General features: G+C 48.1%; 1 protein-coding gene across 3 annotated transcripts in view; it reads left to right on the forward strand.

The window, feature by feature from the left end:
• JARID2 (jumonji and AT-rich interaction domain containing 2) overlaps positions 1 to 20,327 on the forward strand; it is a 1,398,385-nt gene that overhangs the window by 1,105,629 nt on the left and 272,429 nt on the right. For all 3 annotated transcript variants that reach the window (XM_069613558.1, XM_069613560.1, XM_069613559.1), the window contains one exon: positions 19,027 to 19,141. In XM_069613558.1, coding sequence (XP_069469659.1) covers positions 19,027 to 19,141 — 115 coding nt within the window. The remainder of the gene's footprint in view (positions 1 to 19,026; positions 19,142 to 20,327) is intronic.

Here is a 20,327-nt window from a genome sequence, read left to right on the forward strand (position 1 = left end):
CAACGCCCTTGCTATCCTAGCCAGATACGACAGATAGCTGTGGTATAAGATGGCCCCACTGTTGGAGTTCATACCTGATGACAAGCGGGTCGAAGCACTTTCCATCTCCACGAGGGGGAGGTGAAATTAGACCATGCCATCATGGTGGCCCCGGACACGGAGTTCCGACAGATGGGAAACTGTGTCTGCCTCCGTCATCGTGGCTGGCTGAGAGCCACCAACTTTAGTCAGGAGGTCCAGACGAGGGTTCTGGACATGCCCTTCGGGGACAACCTTTTTGGGAAGGCTCTCGACGAGTCGTTGCAAGCCATTAAGACAGACGGCCAGTGCCTTTGGCACTCTTCAACGACGCCCGTCCTTTCATGCCTCTGGCGGAAAAACTGCCAGATCGTCGAAGGGGTTCAGCAGAGGGTTCTCTGCATACAGTCAACCCTCCCGATCCACGACCCAGGAGGCCTACAGAGGCTATTTCAAGGCTTTTGGTGGAGGTGGCCGACATTAGCGGCATGCAGGCGCGCCATAGCAAGATTAAACCTGCCAGGATGCCGGGCCCCCACCCATGCAACCCGGTGGGAGGCCGCTGACTGGCTTTGTCAGCGAATAGAAGGTCTCCACCAACCAATGGGTGCTGGGCGCTCCCGCCCACAGACGCACCCTAAAGTTCCAGCAGAAGTGTCTATCGATACCTCTGCTAGCCCAGAAGGAGCAGCACACCGAAGCAGTGATGGAGCTGGGTCCAAAGGGACTCTGGGTTTCCGGAGTCTACTCCAGATACTTCTTGGTAAAGAAGACCAGGGACTGGAGGCCCATTCTAGACCTGCGGGGTCTCAAGAAATACCTCAAGTCCCAAAAAATCAGGATGGTCACGTTGCAGCATGTGCTCGGCCAGCTGGAGGAAGGAGACTGCTTGACGTCGCTGGATCTGGAGGATGCATACTTCCACGTCTCCATTCATGAGAAGCATCGGACGTTCCTGTACTTCGTAGTACAGGGAAGGCACTACCAATTCAAGGCCATCCCCTTTGGATTGAAGTCGGCACCCAGGGTGTTTACAAAGTGACTGGCACCAGTGGCAGCTCATCTGCATCTGCGTCTACAAGGGATACATGTGTACCCGTACCTCAACGACTGGCTTATCCAGGCCAAGTTAAGAGAAGTAGCCATCGAACACACAGAGAGGGCTGTCTGGCTACTGACGGATCTGAGGTTCTCCGTCAACTATCCAAAGTCCTGCTTGATACCATTGCCAGGCTCAACACGGTCTCCTGCCTGGCGGCTCCCTCTGAAGAAAGGATAACGGCCATGGTGGGCAAGGTGCAATGGCTGTTGGCACTGAGGACCGCCACGGTGCGGCCCATCAAGTCGCTGCTCAGCATGATTTTGTCGTGCATTTACCTGATCCGGCTCTGCAGGTTGTGAATGCCACCCCTTCTGGAATTCCTGGACGCCCTGTGGATCCAGGTGCTCGGAAGCTTTGCAGACAAGATTGCTCTCGAAGAGGAGTTCTGTCGAGCGATGAGGTCGTGGGGTGTGCGCTCCAACATCACCGGCGGTATGGATTTCCAGAGCCCCCGTACCAGTAGACGGTCACCACGGATGCAAACCTGGAGGATTAGGGAGCCCACTCAGACGTCTCCTCGCCAGAGGCCTGTGGCTGCCGAAGGAGAGATTGCCACATCTGGAGCTGCGGGCAGTGTTCTGGGCCCTCAGGTCGTTCCTTCCGTCCCTCAAGGGCAAAGTGTGAGGGTCTTTACGGACAATACCACCACAATGTTTTACATCAGGAAACAGGGGGTCACCAGGTCACCAGCATTCTCAAGAGGCGTGCAGGACTTGTGGCACTGCGCCATCGCCCATGAGATGTTCCTCATCCCTTTTCACCTGGCGGGAGTCAAGAACACATCACTGACTCCCTCAGCAGGGAGCTGCGCTCTTGCCACGAGTGGGAAATGCAACAAGATCAAGTGGACCGCCTCTTCCACAAGTGGGGCAGACCCCAGATCGATGTGTTTGCGAAAGCGACGAATTCCAAATGCCAGATATTCGCCAGCAGGCTCCACTAGCTGAGGAGCATGGGGGGATGCGTTTTCCTTCCCGTGGGAAGGCCTGTTCCTGTACATGTTCCCTCGGCTGCCTCTCCTGCTGCGAGTCATCCAACTCAAACGGTGCCGGTGCAGGATGATCCTTGTCGCCCCGACCTTGCCGAGGCAGATTTGGTACCCGGATCTTCTCAGCATGTCAACTTCGCTCCCGGTCAAGCTGCCAGTGGTCACAGATCTGCTCACCAGAGAAGTGGGTGCAATCCTACATTACCACCCAGGATCGCTGAACCTGACGCCTTGGCTCCTGCAGCCTTAGAGTTCGGAAGGTACAAGCTACTGGCGGACTGCAGGGAGGTCCTTGCAAGGGCCAGAGCATCATCGACTCTGAAGTGCTACGGGCACAAGTGGAAATGTTTCAGGTTGTGGTGCCGGACGCAGAAGATCAATCCTTTGAGGGTCACGCCAGCGCAAATTCTTCCATACTGCCTCTATCAAGGTGCATCTGCCGGCCATCTCCTGCTACACCAGGTCTCAGGACTGTCTTCTCTTTGATGACCTGTTCTATGGGAAGATACTCTAGAGTGGCTACCATCCCATAGAACAGGCCATTTTTGCCGTGTTCGTTCTCATAGAGGGGCACCCATGACTCATTTTTTGATAGAAATATAAATATGTAGTACCCTGGGAGGTTGTGGCTGCCTATATGGTTGCTCATCATATAGGCATTCTCATGATCACAGCTGTCGAGAGCAAGCTGTAAGCTGCCCCCACCTCCCCTCAATCCCCTGCCCATCTTCCCCCTCCTTTCCCAACTTTGACTTTTCTTCCCTCTCCATTGACCCCTTTAAACGGATAGCTCCAGGAAGATGGCGCCTCGCCTCTCTCTTCACTGCGGCCATTAGCACCCCAGAGGTTAGGCCTTGAGTGCGAATAGCTAGAATTCCCCTTTGTGTCCTAGTAGGAGTTAACATCTCATGGACTGCGTTAAGGGCCGTAGCATCACTCTGGCCTACCACACAGTACAGCCCTCACTACCCGTTATGGAGTATTTGCTTATGATCCTTTTAAAGCTGGACGGAAGAGTCCCACATGCAAAACTGTTCTTGAAAGGCCAAGTCATTGGTTGAAGCTTTGGCAGATTAGATTAGCCCAGTCGTTGGAATGTTTGGAGTCAAGCTGTTGGTCTGGTTCTTCAGAATGTGATTGTAACTTGCTGTATTGGGCAGCTGTGCATTTCTCCCTGAAAACTCAATCCAGTCATGACGCATGCAGTGAAGTGAGGAGGGTGGCGGCAGATGAGGAAGCTGTGACGGTGGCAAATTGATGCTTGGTGTTTTGGTGCTACTACATTGGGGTTTCACAGCACTCAACCATCATACATCAGACAGAAGACCAAAAAGCTACAGAACAGTTATTACTTTTTTTTCTAAATTCATTTAAAGACACTGATTCTGTGATGACCAGCAAGTCTGAAATGACAATTGCATTGTTGACCCTGGCTCTGGTCAGCGGTAAATATTCTCCCTTACCCAATATGTACTTACTCGTACTTCCCGTCCCCTTTCCCCCATACTGCATGGGTGTTCCTCGCTAGTGACGGGAGACAGAACCTTTTTCACCAGAAAAAAAATCTTCTTCCCCTTTAAATTTAAAGACGGGCAGCCCTGGGAGCATGTGGGGAGCATGTGCTCCCCTGACTCCGCCCACCGGCGCCACTCCCCAGTCCTCTTTCCGCTTCGACGGGAGCGGACTGCTTTCACCAGCGCTCCAGGGTGTGGCTTCGGCCTTGTAATTCCACACGCTCTTCCTCGGATACTGTCTTTTGTCATTAGTCTTTAGTCTTTTTTCTTTTAGTCTTTAATCAGGTACTCTGTCCTCGGGCGTCACGCTCCTCCCCAGCGCATGTCGACGTCATCAGGCTTCAGCAGGGGTCCAGCATGTGAGGGGCTCTTCCCTACGTCTGACCCCACACTTTTTGCCTCCGCTGCCTTGGCCCCGATCACAGCTGGGCGGGTTGTACCGCGTGTGACGCGCTTACACCGTGCGCTCAGAAGAACAGTTTAGCTCGCTGGAGAGAGCTCTTCGAATGATCACCTCCAGAGGACTAGAAGAACTTCGTCAAACAGGTAGGGCCACTTTTTTCATCCGCACTCCGCAAGGGCGACTCCTTCCCCAGGAAACGTCAGAGCGGCAGGGACTGTTCAGGTTCTAACACCAGCACAGGTACCGAGGCTACTTAATCTACCGGCCGCTAGATCTTGTCAGTGACGTCCCTGAGGGACTGCAAGGTTCTTTTACCAGGTGTCCATCTGAGGGGCTATGCCCTACTACCGGACGAATATCTGAGGGGGCACCTGTACGCAGCACTACCAATGACTCAGCCGAGGGCACTACGCCCACCAGGCCCTGTCCTGAGGTGCAGGGTAGGCCTCGAGCTCCACCGCCAAGAGTCCAGGAGGAGGCCGGGCCCAGCGTGGCAAGCACCATGACGCAGGCCTGTGGCATGCAGCCCAACAAAATGGCCACCGTGCCAGACAGAATGGCTGCTCGTCCGACGTCACCCCCTTTTGGGGAGCAGGTGGGAGAAAGAGTTTCATGGTGGGACTGGTCTTCACCAGGTATGTGGCCTACAGCGTATCCTTTAGCGACACAGGGCAGATACACCCCACATGCAGCAAGGCAGAGTACGCCCAGGCTTCAGCAACCTCAAGGCCCTGCTCCAACACCCGCGCCACCTGGCGCCCCACCAGCCTGTGAGGACAGGTTTTTTGAAAAGTTCCTCCCTATTATGAGGTCCCCTCAGATGGGAGCCATCCTTTGGGATGTTATCATGTACATGCTTCCTCCAGTCACGCCGCTAGTGCCCATTCCCCCTATGGCTCCAGTGCCTCGGGCCCCTGCGCAAACCCAGCTGCCCACGCAGGGCCCTACGGTTCCTGCACCCCTGCCTCCTGTAGCCCAGGTGGTTCCACAGCAGCCTCCGGCCAGCACCCTTCAGCCTTCGCCACCCAGTACTCCTCCACCTGTTCCGGACCAGCAGGACACCCTGGCTGACACCGATTAGCAGGAGGACCCCGACATGCCGTCTTGGGCCAAGGCATTCCATGAACAGCTTCCAGGTCTGGCCAAATTTTTGGGGCTTCCACAGCCTGAGGTTGAACATCCAGAGGCGGGGATTCTGGCCGAGGTCCTCACTCTACGCCCCGCGGCTAGAACGGGGATTCTGATGCAGAAGGACGTTGTCGCCTTGGCCATAAAAGGATGGCTTAAACCCCATTCGGCACAGCCTACCAATCGGCGCCTCTACGCCAAGTACAGGCAATTGGAGGGGGATCCACTCTTGCTGTTGGCACACCCTCAACCACACTCCTCAGTGATTGCCGCACCCTCCCTCTACTCCAAGCCGCAGGTTTCCTCGGCTACCTCGTCCTAGGTGCTTCTAAGCAAGGAGGAGATGAACTTGGAGGCATATGGAAAGAAGGTCTATTCCAACACATAGCTGCACCTTCGTCAGTCTAATGCGGATGCTATGCTTGTAGTTGTGAATCAAAGGCTTTGGCGGGAAATATCCGACTTCTTTCAGGAACCTCCTGTGCAGAGTCAGGCACACTTCAAGGCGGGGCTGGCAGAAGCAAAGATGGTGGCTCAAGACATCATGGAGTCCAAAGTGGCGCATAATGACACCTCAGGCCGTGCCATCTCCATCGCTACAGACATAACTGCCTGGCTACTGGCTATCAAGTTCAACACGGACGTCCAGGAGCGCATATTGGACCTTCCATTCGAGGGTGGTGACCTTTTTCATTCCACCACCGGTGAGGAACTTGATGAGAAGAAAAACAGTTCCTTCCCAGACTGCAAAATTCTCAACTATCCTCACGCAGTCCACACCCAAGATGTACAATCAGACGCACTAGCGTTCAGACAAGGGCCGGGCCTTCGGCGGGTTCGGGGGCTTCAGTCAGCACTGCCGTAAGCAGCACAAGGCGGGGGAATAAGGGCTTCTTTCAGTCCTCCACCCCAGCCTCGGAGGGACAAAAGGCATGACACTTCTCTCCGGGGCCACGTGTCTCCGGTGGTTGGCAGGCTTGCCCTTCACCCACAATATTGGCATATGAGGTTCGCAGACCCGTGGATCCTCTCGCTAGCATCCACGGATAACCGCCTACTGGTTCCTCCCTCCCCTCTCTCCTCCACTCCCACAGATTGGTACAGCAACTTTGTTGGCGGAAATTCGATCACTCGTAGAGAGTTCGGCAGTGTTAAGAAGTCCCAGCCTCCCAGCAGGGTATGGGCTTCTACTCCAGTATTTTCACCATACACAAGAGCCACCAGGCTGGCCTGAGAGTTGTTGGGCCTTTCCACCTTGAACCTGTCCCTCCCTCTTCAAATGTTCGAGATGGTTACCCCAGCACTTAATGTGGGGACGCTGTGCAAGGGAGAATGGCTGTGCTCCCTGTATCTGAAGGACGCATACCTACACGTCCTGATTTGGCAGCCTCATCCGTCCTTTCTGAGGTTCAGGATCATGGGCTTTCATTTCTAAAACAAGGTTCTACGCTTTGGCCTCAATTCAGCCCCTAGGGTCTTTACCAGACTTATGAATGCAGTAGCAGCCCTGCTCAGGGCCCAGGGTCACCAGGTCTATCCATACCTAGACGCCAGGCTCGTGAGGGCGAGATCCCTGGAGGCGGTCCATCACACCTCCTCTGCCCTCATGAATACGCTACACATTTTCCATCAATCTCAAGAAGTCACAGCTGGAGCCTATGCATATTCTAATGTTCCTGTCCCTCATCTGGGATTCAAGCTCAGAGTTTTTCCCTCAGAGGACAAGATCACAGCCATCAAGAAGGCCACAGGTCATTTTCTCAGCAGAGTGGTGACCTCAGCATGGTGGTACCAACACCTCTTGGGGGATCATGGTGGTATGTCTACTGGCAGTGCCATACACAAGGCTCAAAATGAGACAATTGCAACTGCACTTCGCAGCCTCATGGAGTCAGGAGTGGAGTTCCCAGGCAGAATTCATCAGCATTCCCCCCCCCCCCCCTTTCCCCACTAGGACCTTGTCTAGTGGAGCATGGAATGCAACTTGAGGATAGGCAGACCCTTCAGGCAATGAGGCAATGAACACTGCAGGTTACCATCACCACAGACTCTTCATTGGAGGGCTGGGGAGCCACCTTGGACAACCACAACGTCCATGGAGTTTGGTCTCTTCAGGAGCAGGAGGCCCATATCAATTTTCTAGAGCTCAAGGCGATCTGGCTTGCACTCAAACCCTTCCTTCCGTTGGCAAGATGATCCTCATTCAAATGGACAACTCCACCAGCATGTATTACATCAACAAGCAGGGTAGCAGCAGGTGGTCTCTCTTATGCACCCTGGCAGTCTGCATTTGGGAGCCATTTCCCGACGCTGGTCCTGCTCCTGTTTTCCCTGACTTTCGGAGGGCGAACTAGACAATATTCACCTTTGCCATCCAGCACTTATGACCTCACCTCCATCTTACAGTGATCCAGCCCTCCTCCTGCATTGGGCTCTGTTCATACATTACCTCCAGGCTCGTGTCACCTTGGATCCAGCCGGACCCTGGTCCCATCATTAGGAGGCCAGTGCCTGCTCTCTACAGGCTCTCCGCCCACACTGCGGCAGCCTCCATAACCTTCGCCCACCGTGGCATCTCCTATTTTTTCTGCCGGCCCTGCGATGATACCCCCTTGATTCATCCACCCCTACTCACTGCACGAACAGTGAGTTCCCTGACTTTTTTTGGCCCCAGAAGAAGGCGTCCATCTATTCTGCCGAAATGTCAGCAGCACACAGACCCAGAATCTTCATGGGCTGTTTTTAATGCTGCACCCATACTTCTAACATTCTACTCAGACGTAGACCAAATATTAGGTCAGATTCCTGCCGAGCATAGGAGACCTACAACCAACATCTCCCCTAATTGCACTCTCGTTCTGTGTTTTCTGTACCTAACCATATGGCACATTCCACCTATTAACAAGTTGTCTGCTAAATACATAATTGGATGGTTTACACTACAAGTTACCTGTAAACATGCTCCATTGAACTTTTTAACATAGCCATGTGTTTGTTTATTACAACTGTCATGTACTCTCATGTATATATACTTAAATATTGTGCAAAAGAAAAAGCATCAGCCAATGAATAATAAAAAGCTGAAACTTCATGTGTAAGAGATGTGTTCACCAGCAGCGAGCGTGCTGTTCCTAACGATGGTTGCCTTAACTGTATGGGAATCCAAAATGGTCTAAAACCTGTTTGCACTTGAATTATTTTGCATTCCTTTGACTCATAGAGGGAAGGACAACCCCCTAGTTATAGCTGCATTTGTGAGTGGGCTTTGGAGAACATGCACTTGAGGGCAATCCACCTCCCTGGGGAGTCCAACCTGTAGGCTCGTCAGACTGGGTGCGGACAACTACGAATGGCAGTTGAGCGAAGAAGTCTTTCAGGGGATATTTAACAGATGGGGTCATCCTCAAGTGGATCTCTTTGCCACCCGGTCCAACAGGAGGTGCTCCCCAGTTTGCATTCTGGCACGGACAGGGCTGGGCCTCTCTGGGCGATGCAGCTACAATGGGACAACATGAACGCGCATGCCTTCCCTCCCACGCCACTGGTCCACAGGGTAATCTCCAAGATCAGGAAGGCCCGGCACCTCCGGGTCATCCTGACAGCTCTGTGTTGGCCCTCAATGCCATGGTTCTCGGAACGCCTCTGCCTGTCCGAACAGGCCCTGGTGCACCTTCCGCTGGGTCCAGCTCACCTAATCTCACAGCAGGGGGGCGCTGTCATCCACCCCATGCCCCAGGAACCACGCTGTGAGGGCTAGTTTCTGATCAGGTCACACTAAGGCATGTACATCTTTCTCAGGCTAACATTATACATGGCGGTAGGAGCCATGCTACCAGGAGCCAGTACAAAAGCAAGTGGACTAGGTTCTGCCACTGGGCTTTGTCAAAGGGGTTCGATCCATTGATCTGCACTCTGGACGATGTCCTCTCCTTCTCGGCGCACCTTACACACTCAGGGGTGCAGGTGGACACATGCCGCACCTAATTTGGCAGCAATCTGAGCCTACCGGAACTCTGAGGAGAGGCTATTTTCTTCCTCTAATCTGGTGGTTAAGACATCTGGCGGGCCTCACCAGGCTCTACCCACCTATCAAGAAGCCACACCTGGTGTGGGACCTTAACCTGGTCTTGGGCGCCCCGGCTCATAAACCATTCGAACCCATGGCATCCACGGAAATCAAGCTAGTCACTTTTAAGACATCCCTACTGGTGGGTTTTACGGCTGCGCAAGGGGTCGGTGAAATCCAGGCACTCGTGGCTTCAGAGCCTTATACTACTTTCCATAAGGACAAGGTGGTGCTTAGAACGAACCCTGCATTCTTGCTGAAGGTAGTCTCCTCTTTCCACCTGAATGAGGAGATAGTGTTACCCATTTTCTTCGTGGACCATACGGATGATGCTCAGAGGGCTCCGTACTGTCCAGCCGTCAGGCTGCGCTATAAAATTCTTCCTGGATAGGACAAAAAGCTTCTGCAAATCGGAAGGGAGCAAAAGATGTAACACTTCAAAATATACTTCAAAACACACTCTTAGTTTCTCTAATCAGATGATACCCATTGCGGATGGCACACACACTTCCTACACCCTCAGGTGACTTAAATAGCTAGGACACTGTGGACATTGATTTATCACTGATACATTAAGACCAATACTGAGTTTGGTGCAAAGATTAGATTGGGGAATAAAACAAAGTTTAACTTTTTAAACATTCCAATGTCGAGTAAATTTAACACTTTCCTAGGGGAAGGTAAAAGGCACAGAGTCAGAGGTGGGACGAGTCTCTCAGGGAGCCAGGACAGCGAGTGTTAGTTGAGCAAAGTCTAGGGGAGCTGAAGATCTTCTTTGCAGGTAAGTAAGTCTTGCACAATGTTTTTAGAAAAATGTGTAGAAATAAGTTTTTCACTTGAATGGCACAAGCTGGGGGGGTGGGCTTGTGAGGGGCAAAGCTGTAACCAACTCTGCACTGGCAACCAAGGCGAGTCTCAACTGAGAAAAAGTAAGGCTACACAACAAGAGGTAAGTCCTCTTAGGTTTACAGTACCTTTGGTTAGAAGAAATGGTTCCAGCTGGCTTCTGTTCCTGTGGGAGTCTGCAGATCCTGGTGTTCCTTGGCCTCCGTCATGGGGACAAGAGGGAGGACGTCTGGGGACTCCTGCAGCACAATGTGAAGGTCGGCGGCAGCAATGGGCAAACTTCAATTCAGCAGGACTTTGCGGTTTCAGCTCCTCGCATCTACAGCAAATAGCAACACCGTGGTTCTTGGATACCACTTCAGACTTTCCTCGCATCTGGGATCCAGCCCTCTGTTATGGTGGCTCAGGCTTGGTCAGTCCTGCTTCAGGGAAGTCCGGAGGATCTTCCTGGCGCTCGGGTCCAACTTAAAAGCGAACCACTCGATTTGGTGTTACTCTCCCTGGCACTTCGGTTCCAGCAGCGGAAGTACAGCTAGCTCCAAGAGGATGTCCAAACGAGTTAACTTTGGAGTTGATTGGTCCCACCAACCCAAGGGGAGATGTCGTCCTTGCAGGGCTTCTCTAGTAAAAACAAATTCGGAGCTTCAGCACAGCAGCAGGGATTTACCGGGCAAACGAACGGTCCAGGAGTTGCAGCAGGCGTCTCTTCCAAGTTCTTATTCGGATTCCTTCGTTGCCTTTTATGCTGGTTTCTCCCATTCATTCCAGCCTAGCTGTCAATCACAGAGTATGGAATGGCTGTCCTCCCAGGACAGCCAGCCTGCCAATCACCTTTGGGTGCATTCCTGTAACCAAGGGGATTAGGCACAGGGAGTTTCTGGCACCTCCCTCACTTCCTGCCCCTGCCACACATACTGGAGTCAGAGGCAGGCTTCACTTGTGAATCCCACCAAAGGCAAAATGAACAAAGGGCCCAACCCTGGCTTGGCGCGCAGAGTAAATCGCAAGAAGGACCTTTCCAACAAGAAATGGCGAAAAAAGAAGACCGGGACCATTTTGACAAAATGGGCACCCATGGGTGCCTTAATGCAGCTACAAACGCACACAATGGTCGTAAAAAGTGAACCACTGTCAGCAGCCATCAATTGTCGAAAGGGTAACAAAAATGTTACTTGAGAAACTAGAGAAAGGGGATACTAAGTAATCCCTCCAGCACCCTATGGTAGGATAGTGTGTGCTGGGTCTAGAAATTTACAAATTGTAAGTAGTCAATTTCACTTCACTGCTCTTGGAAACAGTAGTTTTACCAACAGAAAGTATTTAAACCATTGGGAAATCTAAGACTTCCCTGTGTCGCTGCACTGAAGGTGCTGTGTGTCACAATGCAAAGATGAGGCCTAAGGAGTTTGTCAAACTCCAAAGTCAAACGAAGCACAGAAAACACATAGAATTAAAAGTACAAAGTCCCAAAGATCAGCAAAAAGAACTGGGGGTCTCTAAAATGGGAGGAATTTAGCACTAAACTGAAAATTCTCCCTAACACGGCTTATATAACTGACTGTTAAATTAATAATTGTTTAATCAAGAAACCTTGAGTGTAAGTGTTTATTTGAATAACTCTCACTGTGAAACTCTGTGTTACAACCCTACTGCTCACATTGACCCCTCTTGAGATAGCCTGGCTGTTCAGCCACACTACCAACTTGTGCAGTACAGAGTTATACCAAAGGTTGGGTTCCTATTGCCAAGGGGTCAAGGTTGCTGTAGTCTTCGATGGATACTGCACAAATCTTGCCTAACACACGTTCTGTAGCAAGTCATCCGCAGGGAGGCTACGTGGGCTACACCTTCGGCCTTCTGCAAGCACTACTGTTCGGATGGCAGCTACAGGTTGGACGCGGCATTCGGGCAGGCAGTGTTAAGGAACTTGTTTACTTCTCCACCCTGGGGCTACATTCAGTTGGAATCATCCTTGTAGTATGGAGGAAAGGGGACGGGGATGCAGGAGTAATTATAATTTACTCCCCGTAGTGACTAACCTACTCCTAGTCCATAGAGCCCTTTCCTCCAACCGCCCCACCCCACTTAATAAAACTGGTGTCATTAGGCAATGGTAATATTGTCGATGCGTCAAAGGGACTGAGTGGCGCCGGTGGGCGGAGTCAGGAAAGCATTTTCCCAGGGCCGTGCCCGCACGCGCCTCAACATTTAAAGGGGTAGAAGATTGTTTCTGGTGAAAAAGGTTCCGTCTCCCATCCCTAGCGAGGGACGCCCATGCAGTATGGAGGAAAGGGGACTATGCACTAGGAGTGCGTTAGTCACTATGGTGAGTAACTTATAATTTCTCCTGCATTTGTTGGTTATGATGGCTTAGAACTACTGTTATGGACTGCATCTGTGGCCAGTTATACGAAAGTATTGCTAGCTGGCTTCATTTTGTTTTTCTTAGTGAAGACATGCATCCTTTTTCCTGTGGCTATTTTCTGACTCACTAACACCTTTCTTCAGTTCTTATTTGTTTAGCTTTGTGTTTTATAGTCTGTTTTATTCATATCTGCAAAGCACTTTTCCCACAATAACTATCAGTGGCACCTTCTGAGATTTCAAATTTGTGTCCTTTTTTCCAAAGTGAAGGTTATATGTTGACAGTCTGAGACCGGTCTCCTTCTTAAGGCATGGATGAACATCTGTGACCCAGGAAACCCAGCCTCCAGGGCCTGCTATCAGACTTGTGCTACTTGGAGGCCATAAAGCATGGACATCTTCGTGTCCTACTCCTCGTACAAGGACCTAGCCTAGTCCCCAGGGATCTGTCATCCAGGTGGTCCGGACACGGCCATCGCTTTTGGATCCAGTTCCTGGGGGTGGACCAGTGCTGGAGGATCACCCGGGTGAGGGGTCTTCGGGGAGTGGGACACCGGATGGAGAGATGCCCTGGGATGTAACACCTTTACTGCATCAGACCTCGTAGGATATTTAAGAACTCTACCCTCCCCCAAGCCCTCTTTACAACACAAAAAACGTTCTCACGGACAGCCCGCTATAAGGGAAAACAGACTAACACCGGTATACCTGATGTGTCCCAATACCATGGTCAGGCAAGGTCGGGCACTTACTGACCATCACACACACCTGCCTTCCATTAAGCTTCCCCACACGGATTAAAGGCGACGCACAAGAGCACACTCTGTGTCAGTGAAATCAACACAGGCAGTGAGTTGGGGAGACTGATACAAGACCTGTCTGTGTTGAAGCCAAAGTTGCAAGCCGCAACATTGTATGGCGAGCACTGGAACAAACATTGTTAAAACCTGTGTGATAAAGAATGCAAGAAATGTTGAACTGCTGAGTGATTGACCTTTTAAAGCAAGATATAATACCTTTGACAGAGTGGTCCGGAACCGTATGGGTGCTCAGTCGAAAATCTCTAAGGTATCCAGCTGAGAACTGGCAAGGTGAAAGTGAGAAATTATATGTGCTGATGCTCAGGACGTAGAAAGCTTCCCCTACTCTTCTATGGAACAAACAGAGAATGAAATAAGAAGAAAAGAACTGTGGGACCATATAAGGATAAAGCGATCATCGTGCCAAAGTCACGCAACACAAACTAGACAGTAGCTCAGCGTAGATGGATTTGACATTAACAATCAATTAATGTCATGGAACACACGAGGTTTTTCCCATCTTTTTGAAGGACAATGGCAATTAGCAGACAAAACTTCAATTATATGCTTACAAGAAACATGGCTACGTGAATGCCCAGTGTGCGATGGATATACAGTCCTTCTCAACCCGGCAGGAAAGAACTTGTTTGGTCGTCCCTTCTCTGGTTTGATAACCATGATAAATAACAGCGAGGACTGGAAGATTCTGTCAACTAAGAATCCAAACATGTTTGCACAAGTCACGACAATTCAAGATTCCAGGTCCTTAAACTCCAGCGACCAGGTGACTCTGATAGTGAACATTTATTGGAACCCAGCAATGATTTCACAATCAAGATTTATTTCTGAGGTTATGTCCGCAATCGACGAATGTTTACTCGCCTATACTGATCCTGCAATTATAATATGTGGGGATGTCAACTATTCTTGGGTAAATAACCCTCTGACAAAAAGTATAACATCTACATCGAGGAGCAATGAACATATGCAGGATCGGGGTGAAAGATGGGCAAAGGAACTTGCCCTTAGAGACTGCTCTATGCTGAATGGCTGCACTCGTGGTGACATCCCCCCGGGTCCTACCTGGAAGAGAGGAGATTTAAAGAAGACGCTCGATTATATATGGGTATCTAGGAATTTTTTGGAACAAATAATCACTCTCAAAGTCACCGAGACAGAAAAAAGTGACCATGACGCACTAGTGCTGAAATGGCTGAAAGTTCAAAAAACAACCTTGATAAAATACTCGGAGAGGATAACCATAAACAATGGAGCAAATAGACTACGTCTGAATGCACCAAAGCTGGTCAAGACAATATCCCGTTTTGCTAACGCGATCGACACAACGGCAAGGATAAATTATACATTGTTATTACATCAATACAAAACGAAGTCAAACAAACGAAAAAGGCAAGATGTCGAAGTAAAACATACTTTTAACCCAATAATAAAACAAGAGAAGCAAAATCTTCGGAACGACATCAGGCTCTTAAAGGATCCTAATGCCTGTAATAATTTACTAATTCAAAAAAGAAAACAGCGTTACCGAAACTGGATGAAATCTTTCAACTTGAGTCGAGTCCAAGCCCAAGCCGAACAAATGCTGAAACTTATTATGCAAAAAGATAGTAGACATATTTGGGAGATAATTAACACCGGTGGGATTAAACATACTTATGCAATGTCAAATGGAGTAAGTGGAGCAAGCTGGGTGGCGCATTTTACTACCATATTTGATGATTGCAACTGCATTAAGGTCCCCCAACTAGTGCTCCCTGATGTAAGATGGAATGTGGCAGACGCAGAGGAAGATATTAATCGGGCAATCCAGAAGCTAAACTCTTCCAGAGCAGTCGGCCCCGATGGTATTTCAAACATGATGCTAAAAAACCACAGCTCTATATGGGCAATTCTGATGAGTATTCTATTCGAAAGAATTGCTCTGGAAAGAGTACTGCCTGACTCTTGGTCCAAGGCGGTGGTTGTTCCGATATTCAAAAAGGGTAATCGGGACGACCCAAACAATTATCGCCCGATTGCCCTTTTGGATACAATTGGAAAAGTATTTGGGTCCTTTCTCCAGAAACGTCTAGCTCACTGGGCTGAAGATGTTGCAGCTGTTGATCGACGTCAAACCTGATTTACAAAAGGTGTGGGGGTTGAGCTTAACCTGGTGCTTTTGAACTGCCTAAAACTAGATGCACTGAGGCGTAAGAAAAAACTATATATCGCCTTTATAGATCTGAGTCAGGCTTTCGACGGCATAAATCGTAACCTGCTGTGGAAAAAACTTCATGATTGGAAATGTCCAAGTGAGCTGCTAGCCCCTCTGATTGCGCTACATTCCAACACATCCATTAGAGTTCGGCTAAATGAGCAAGGCGACTTATCTGATGAGATATTGACAAAACGAGGAGTCAAACAGGGTTGCCCTTTAGCAGCCCAGTTATTTAAGCTCTTCATTTCTGATCTACCTCTAATATTAAGTGAATTAAGAGTTTTTCCTCCGTTGGTGAATAGTCATGAATTAAGTTGGGCTGTCTACGCCGACGATATTGTGATATTGTGTTTATGGACTCCACCCCTATCGGACTGCAGCGCCTGCTAAATGAATTCCAGAAATATTGCATGCAAAATGACCTACGAATTAATACCAAAAAGTCAAAAATCATCGAGGTGGGTCACTGTAAACCAAAGAAGACATGTAACTTTGAATGGAGGATAAATAATGAACTCCTTGCGATAACTGATAGCATAAGATACTTAGGTGTTTTGTTTAACAACTCAATTCGAGAATGGGAGTGGTCTCAAGACTTGGTGGCCCGGATGAAAATGTTTGCTTTGCAAGGGGCAAAATTGCATGCAGCTTACGGAAAATTCACTCTAAAGCCGGTTCTATCATTCTACCTTCAAAAGGTAGTTCCCGCTATAACTTTTGGGAGTGAAACATGTTGGAATCTTCCAGAAGATTTGTGGGACAAGCTTGAAGGTAGATTTTGGCGTAAAGTGTTGAGATTACCAAATAGCTCATCAACTGTGGCAATACGATATGAGCTATGTATTGAGGCTCTATATGGAACTGTGCTGTGGAAATCAATCTCCATGTTTAGGAAAATGCGGACGGAGATGGTAGTAAAACCATATGAAATACTACACTCTGTTTCTGAACATTCATCTGCCTTTTTATTAAAGGAGTGGGAGAAAAAACTACTTCTTGTATTAGAAGATGCTGGAGTTTCTGTAGAGACTGTAATACTTCGCCCCCAAATTGCGAAGAAAAACATTTGTCACCATAACTGGCTAAAAAATGAAGAATGCCGAAACAAACTGACAACTTCTCTGGACCTTGGAAGTGCGCTAAACAAACTTGATGCAATTCCAAAATTTTTGGAGAAATTTCCTTCACAATACCATCGTAATATGTTCCTGCGGATGAGACTAAATCTATATAAAACTAGGGAGATACAGCTCCTGAGGCATGATCCACTGGTGCAGACGGCAGAATGTAGATTCTGCAAACTTGGCCAAGAATCGGTGAGACACCTAATATTAGACTGTGAAGCCATTACAGCGCAGCGTAGTCTGCATTTAGACCGCTTTGCTCCCTCGTCAGGAAACATGGATGCCTGGTGGTGTTACCTGATCGCAGGTTTCAACACTCAGTTAACCTGCGCAATAATAAATTTTATGGACGCACTACAGCTAAACAATTTGTAATGTAATTAGTGATTTTAGCTAGTGAAGACCTTGAGGACTTGAGGCACAAATGTAACAAGTTTTTCTTTCTTTTGTAATAAACTAATGTTACAATAAAAAAAAAAAAGTGAGAAAGAGATCATATCAAGGAGAGAGAAGGTAATTGTGAATCGAAGTGGTCCTGCGACGGGTTCAGCAAAATCCCACGCACAATCAAAAGTCTTGTTTTTTTTATTTTTATTTTTTTAAGTAAAGCAACCTTGGAAAAATAGATGAAGTTGGTCCGAGCCCGGCAGAGGGAGATCAGTTGAAAGCCTTGTGTTAAAGTGGGTCTTAGCCCGGTGAAGGGGGAATTGCCCAATAAGTTGTACATGTGAAATTCTGAGAAGAACAGAACCTTAATATTTGTCGTGTTGCATGAGGCCCTCTGAAATGTGAGACTTTGAATGGCAAAGAGACTTTGGCACAAAAGACCCCAATGTTGAGGTATTGAACTACATCCTGTGCCAGAGAAGCCAAAGTGTGCTAAGCTCGAGTGTGCCGCCTTGTCCCATGCTGAAAAACGTGGGGAAGCCAACGGCTCGAATATGCTGACATTTCATTTCTTTAACACTTTCCTTTTGCATAACATGGTTTCCCACACTATTTGTATTTAGTAATGATTGGCAATAGGTTTATTAGTATAGGCCCTTTTATTTTGTGACTGTCTCAACTAGGACTGTTATTATTTGATGGTCGTAGCTTACTCCCATCTTTATGGTTAGAATTAGATAGGCGTTTTTCAAACCCAGTTGAAGTTCAATAAACGCTCTTGAACTGTGATTTCTTGTCTGTTTTACTGTTTGATACCATGCCTGCCTTACATAGGGCAAGGTATATTTCCCCTGTTCCCAAAATCCATTTCCCTCTCCTATAAGGTGTTAGTGGTAGGGAGACCAAATGAAAATAATATCACTATAATTGCACATCTGATGATCTCGGCAAGAGGGGAGAGAACCCAGCTTCATAGCCAACCGCCCTGTGCAGTCAGTGTACGCCACCATGGAATCTAATCCCATAATTCGGGAGTAATGCCAAGAAAAACTGCAAGCAATACTAATGTGGCATAGTGTCCTGTATAACACACGGGATCCTTGAGGTGTGATGAACAGACTCCCAGATCAGGATCAGCGACAGACAATTATGCAATGTGCAGTGTAACCCCACAGGATCCCAGATGTCACTTAGGGATCCCAGATGCACTCGCCAGTTTGGGAAGATCTGTAGTACAGATGTCTCCAACATGGCTAGAGCAATCAGCCAGAAAGGAGCAGGGGCGATGAAGGCAGGATTCCACAGCAGCTGGGGAAAGTTCTAACCAATGCAGGGCCATAGAAGTTTGGTACATGAGAAGAGAGGCCTGTTTAAGGCCATTTAGAGATAGGGTTATGGCAGAAGCAGTCAGCCAGGAACCAAGGAGATACCAGGATGGCAAGAACACCAGCCAGACTTCAGAAGCAGAGATTTTGCTAAAGAGGGTGACAGAGCTGAAAGAGCATCTCATCGTGGGAAAGATTGGAAGCCTGAAAAAGGTATTGGTTGTGAGTGAATTGAGGCATTAAAGATTGGAAAGCCTGAGCGCTTAAAGGGCAGTGACTGCTGAACATTGGGCTTGCCGCTATCTCTCTGAAAAGTGGGCTATCCACTAAAGTCTTTGGAGCAGGAAGAAGTGAGACAGGCACTTTAACACTTGATGGGTTAGAAATGACAAGCATGGTGTTATCTCTGAGATTATAGAGGATCAGAGGGAGGACAGTATCCATCTCTGAGAGAATCCTTACACTTTAGTTTAACCCATAGTAGCACCAATTCCTTAGACTGTTCCAGGAAAGGAACACCCATTTCTGATGTAGGTAAACACATGATGCCCTTAGGTGTTTATCCAACTCTTACCCTGACAACCATAGAGTTTAAACCATGCTTTTGGGTCTTCTGTTTTTTCCATCTGCCACGTGCATGCCTTTGTAGCATTGGAACTGAAAAATTCTTTCTCACAAGCATGAAAATCAAGTAATTATCTTATTCATCTTCTAACTGTTATGTCTTTCAATCATTTTTCTAGGAGTGACGATTCCTTGGCTTAACATTGGCATGGTCTTTTCTACCTCATGCTGGTCGCGTGACCAAAATCACCTTCCGTACATTGACTACTTACACACAGGTGCTGATTGCATTTGGTGAGTACTCTTAATCTATGCCTCCATAGTTTGACACAACGTTAATGCTAATGATGAATTTTTAATTCTCTTCTTTTTAGGTAATCCTCAGTCTAATGTGATAATCATTTTTAAACAAAAATAAGATGCAAGATTGCTCCTACGTCCTAAACCTTGGAAGCAAAACTTACCAGATAAAATTACAGGCTTGACATTCATCACAAGTAAATCGGAATTAAAGGATGTAGATCTGCGTAACATACATTTGCTTAAAGTTTTGTTCTCGCAAGTATAAACTCTTGCAAGTTATGTTACAAGGCCATGCCCCATGCAAAGTTTATTAGTTTTAGTATACATTTGTATTTTGTGTTTGATTCCTTGAAATGTAGATGCCAATAGTTGTGAGAAGGTCTTCTTCATGAGGTCTTCGTATTATTTGTTTACAGATCTTTGCTATACAGGGCTCTTCCAAATCATTTCCTACAAACATCTGATGCATGTGTTTGGTATTTTTTCTGTTAGTTTCCTCCCTTGGTTTAATGTTTTCAAACCACCTTATTCGAGACAGTGTGCTTACAGTACAAACTACCTACTATGGTGTTAATCCTGCTTTGCAGCAGCCACATATAGTATATGAGAATTTAGGTGAGATTCCATTATGTTGGGAATATAATCCTCAATGCCCGTCCTTGTGAGAGCCCCCTGAACCTTTTTCCTTAACGGATTTACTGTTTCCTTTCCGCTAGGAAGCTCTAATCTAATGCCTCATTACAGACATAACTCTATGCCTCCTGGGAGATGATTATCATTTTAACGTGTTCCCAAAAGGGATTGCAGGTTTTCCAGGACAATTAACATTTCCCAGATTAGCTAGGTTTACTTCACCGGATGCTGGCTGTGTTTAGTTGTGTGCTTGTTTGTGTGTTGCTTTATTAGTTTGAAAACTGAGAACTGTTCCCATAAACAGCCCATACGTGGTTCTTGTGTTGGGACTTCTGTGGAGTTTCACAGCTAATGTGTGGTCTCCTCTGTTATGTTTTTTTTTGTTGTACTGGGCCATTTTGTGTGCAAGGAAACTGTTATGACTATGTATGTCTATGGCTGCTGCTTGCTCAGAAAGCCAGAGGCATGGGAGATGGAGACCAGATTTGGCCAGCGACTCACTAGTATGGGATCTCATGTTGAATTCACATCCTGTGTTTGCATG

This window comes from Ambystoma mexicanum, chromosome 5p, assembly GCF_040938575.1.
Source record: "Ambystoma mexicanum isolate Mex_15411 chromosome 5p, UKY_AmexF1_1, whole genome shotgun sequence".
In the NCBI taxonomy this organism is placed as follows: Eukaryota; Metazoa; Chordata; class Amphibia; order Caudata; family Ambystomatidae; genus Ambystoma; species Ambystoma mexicanum.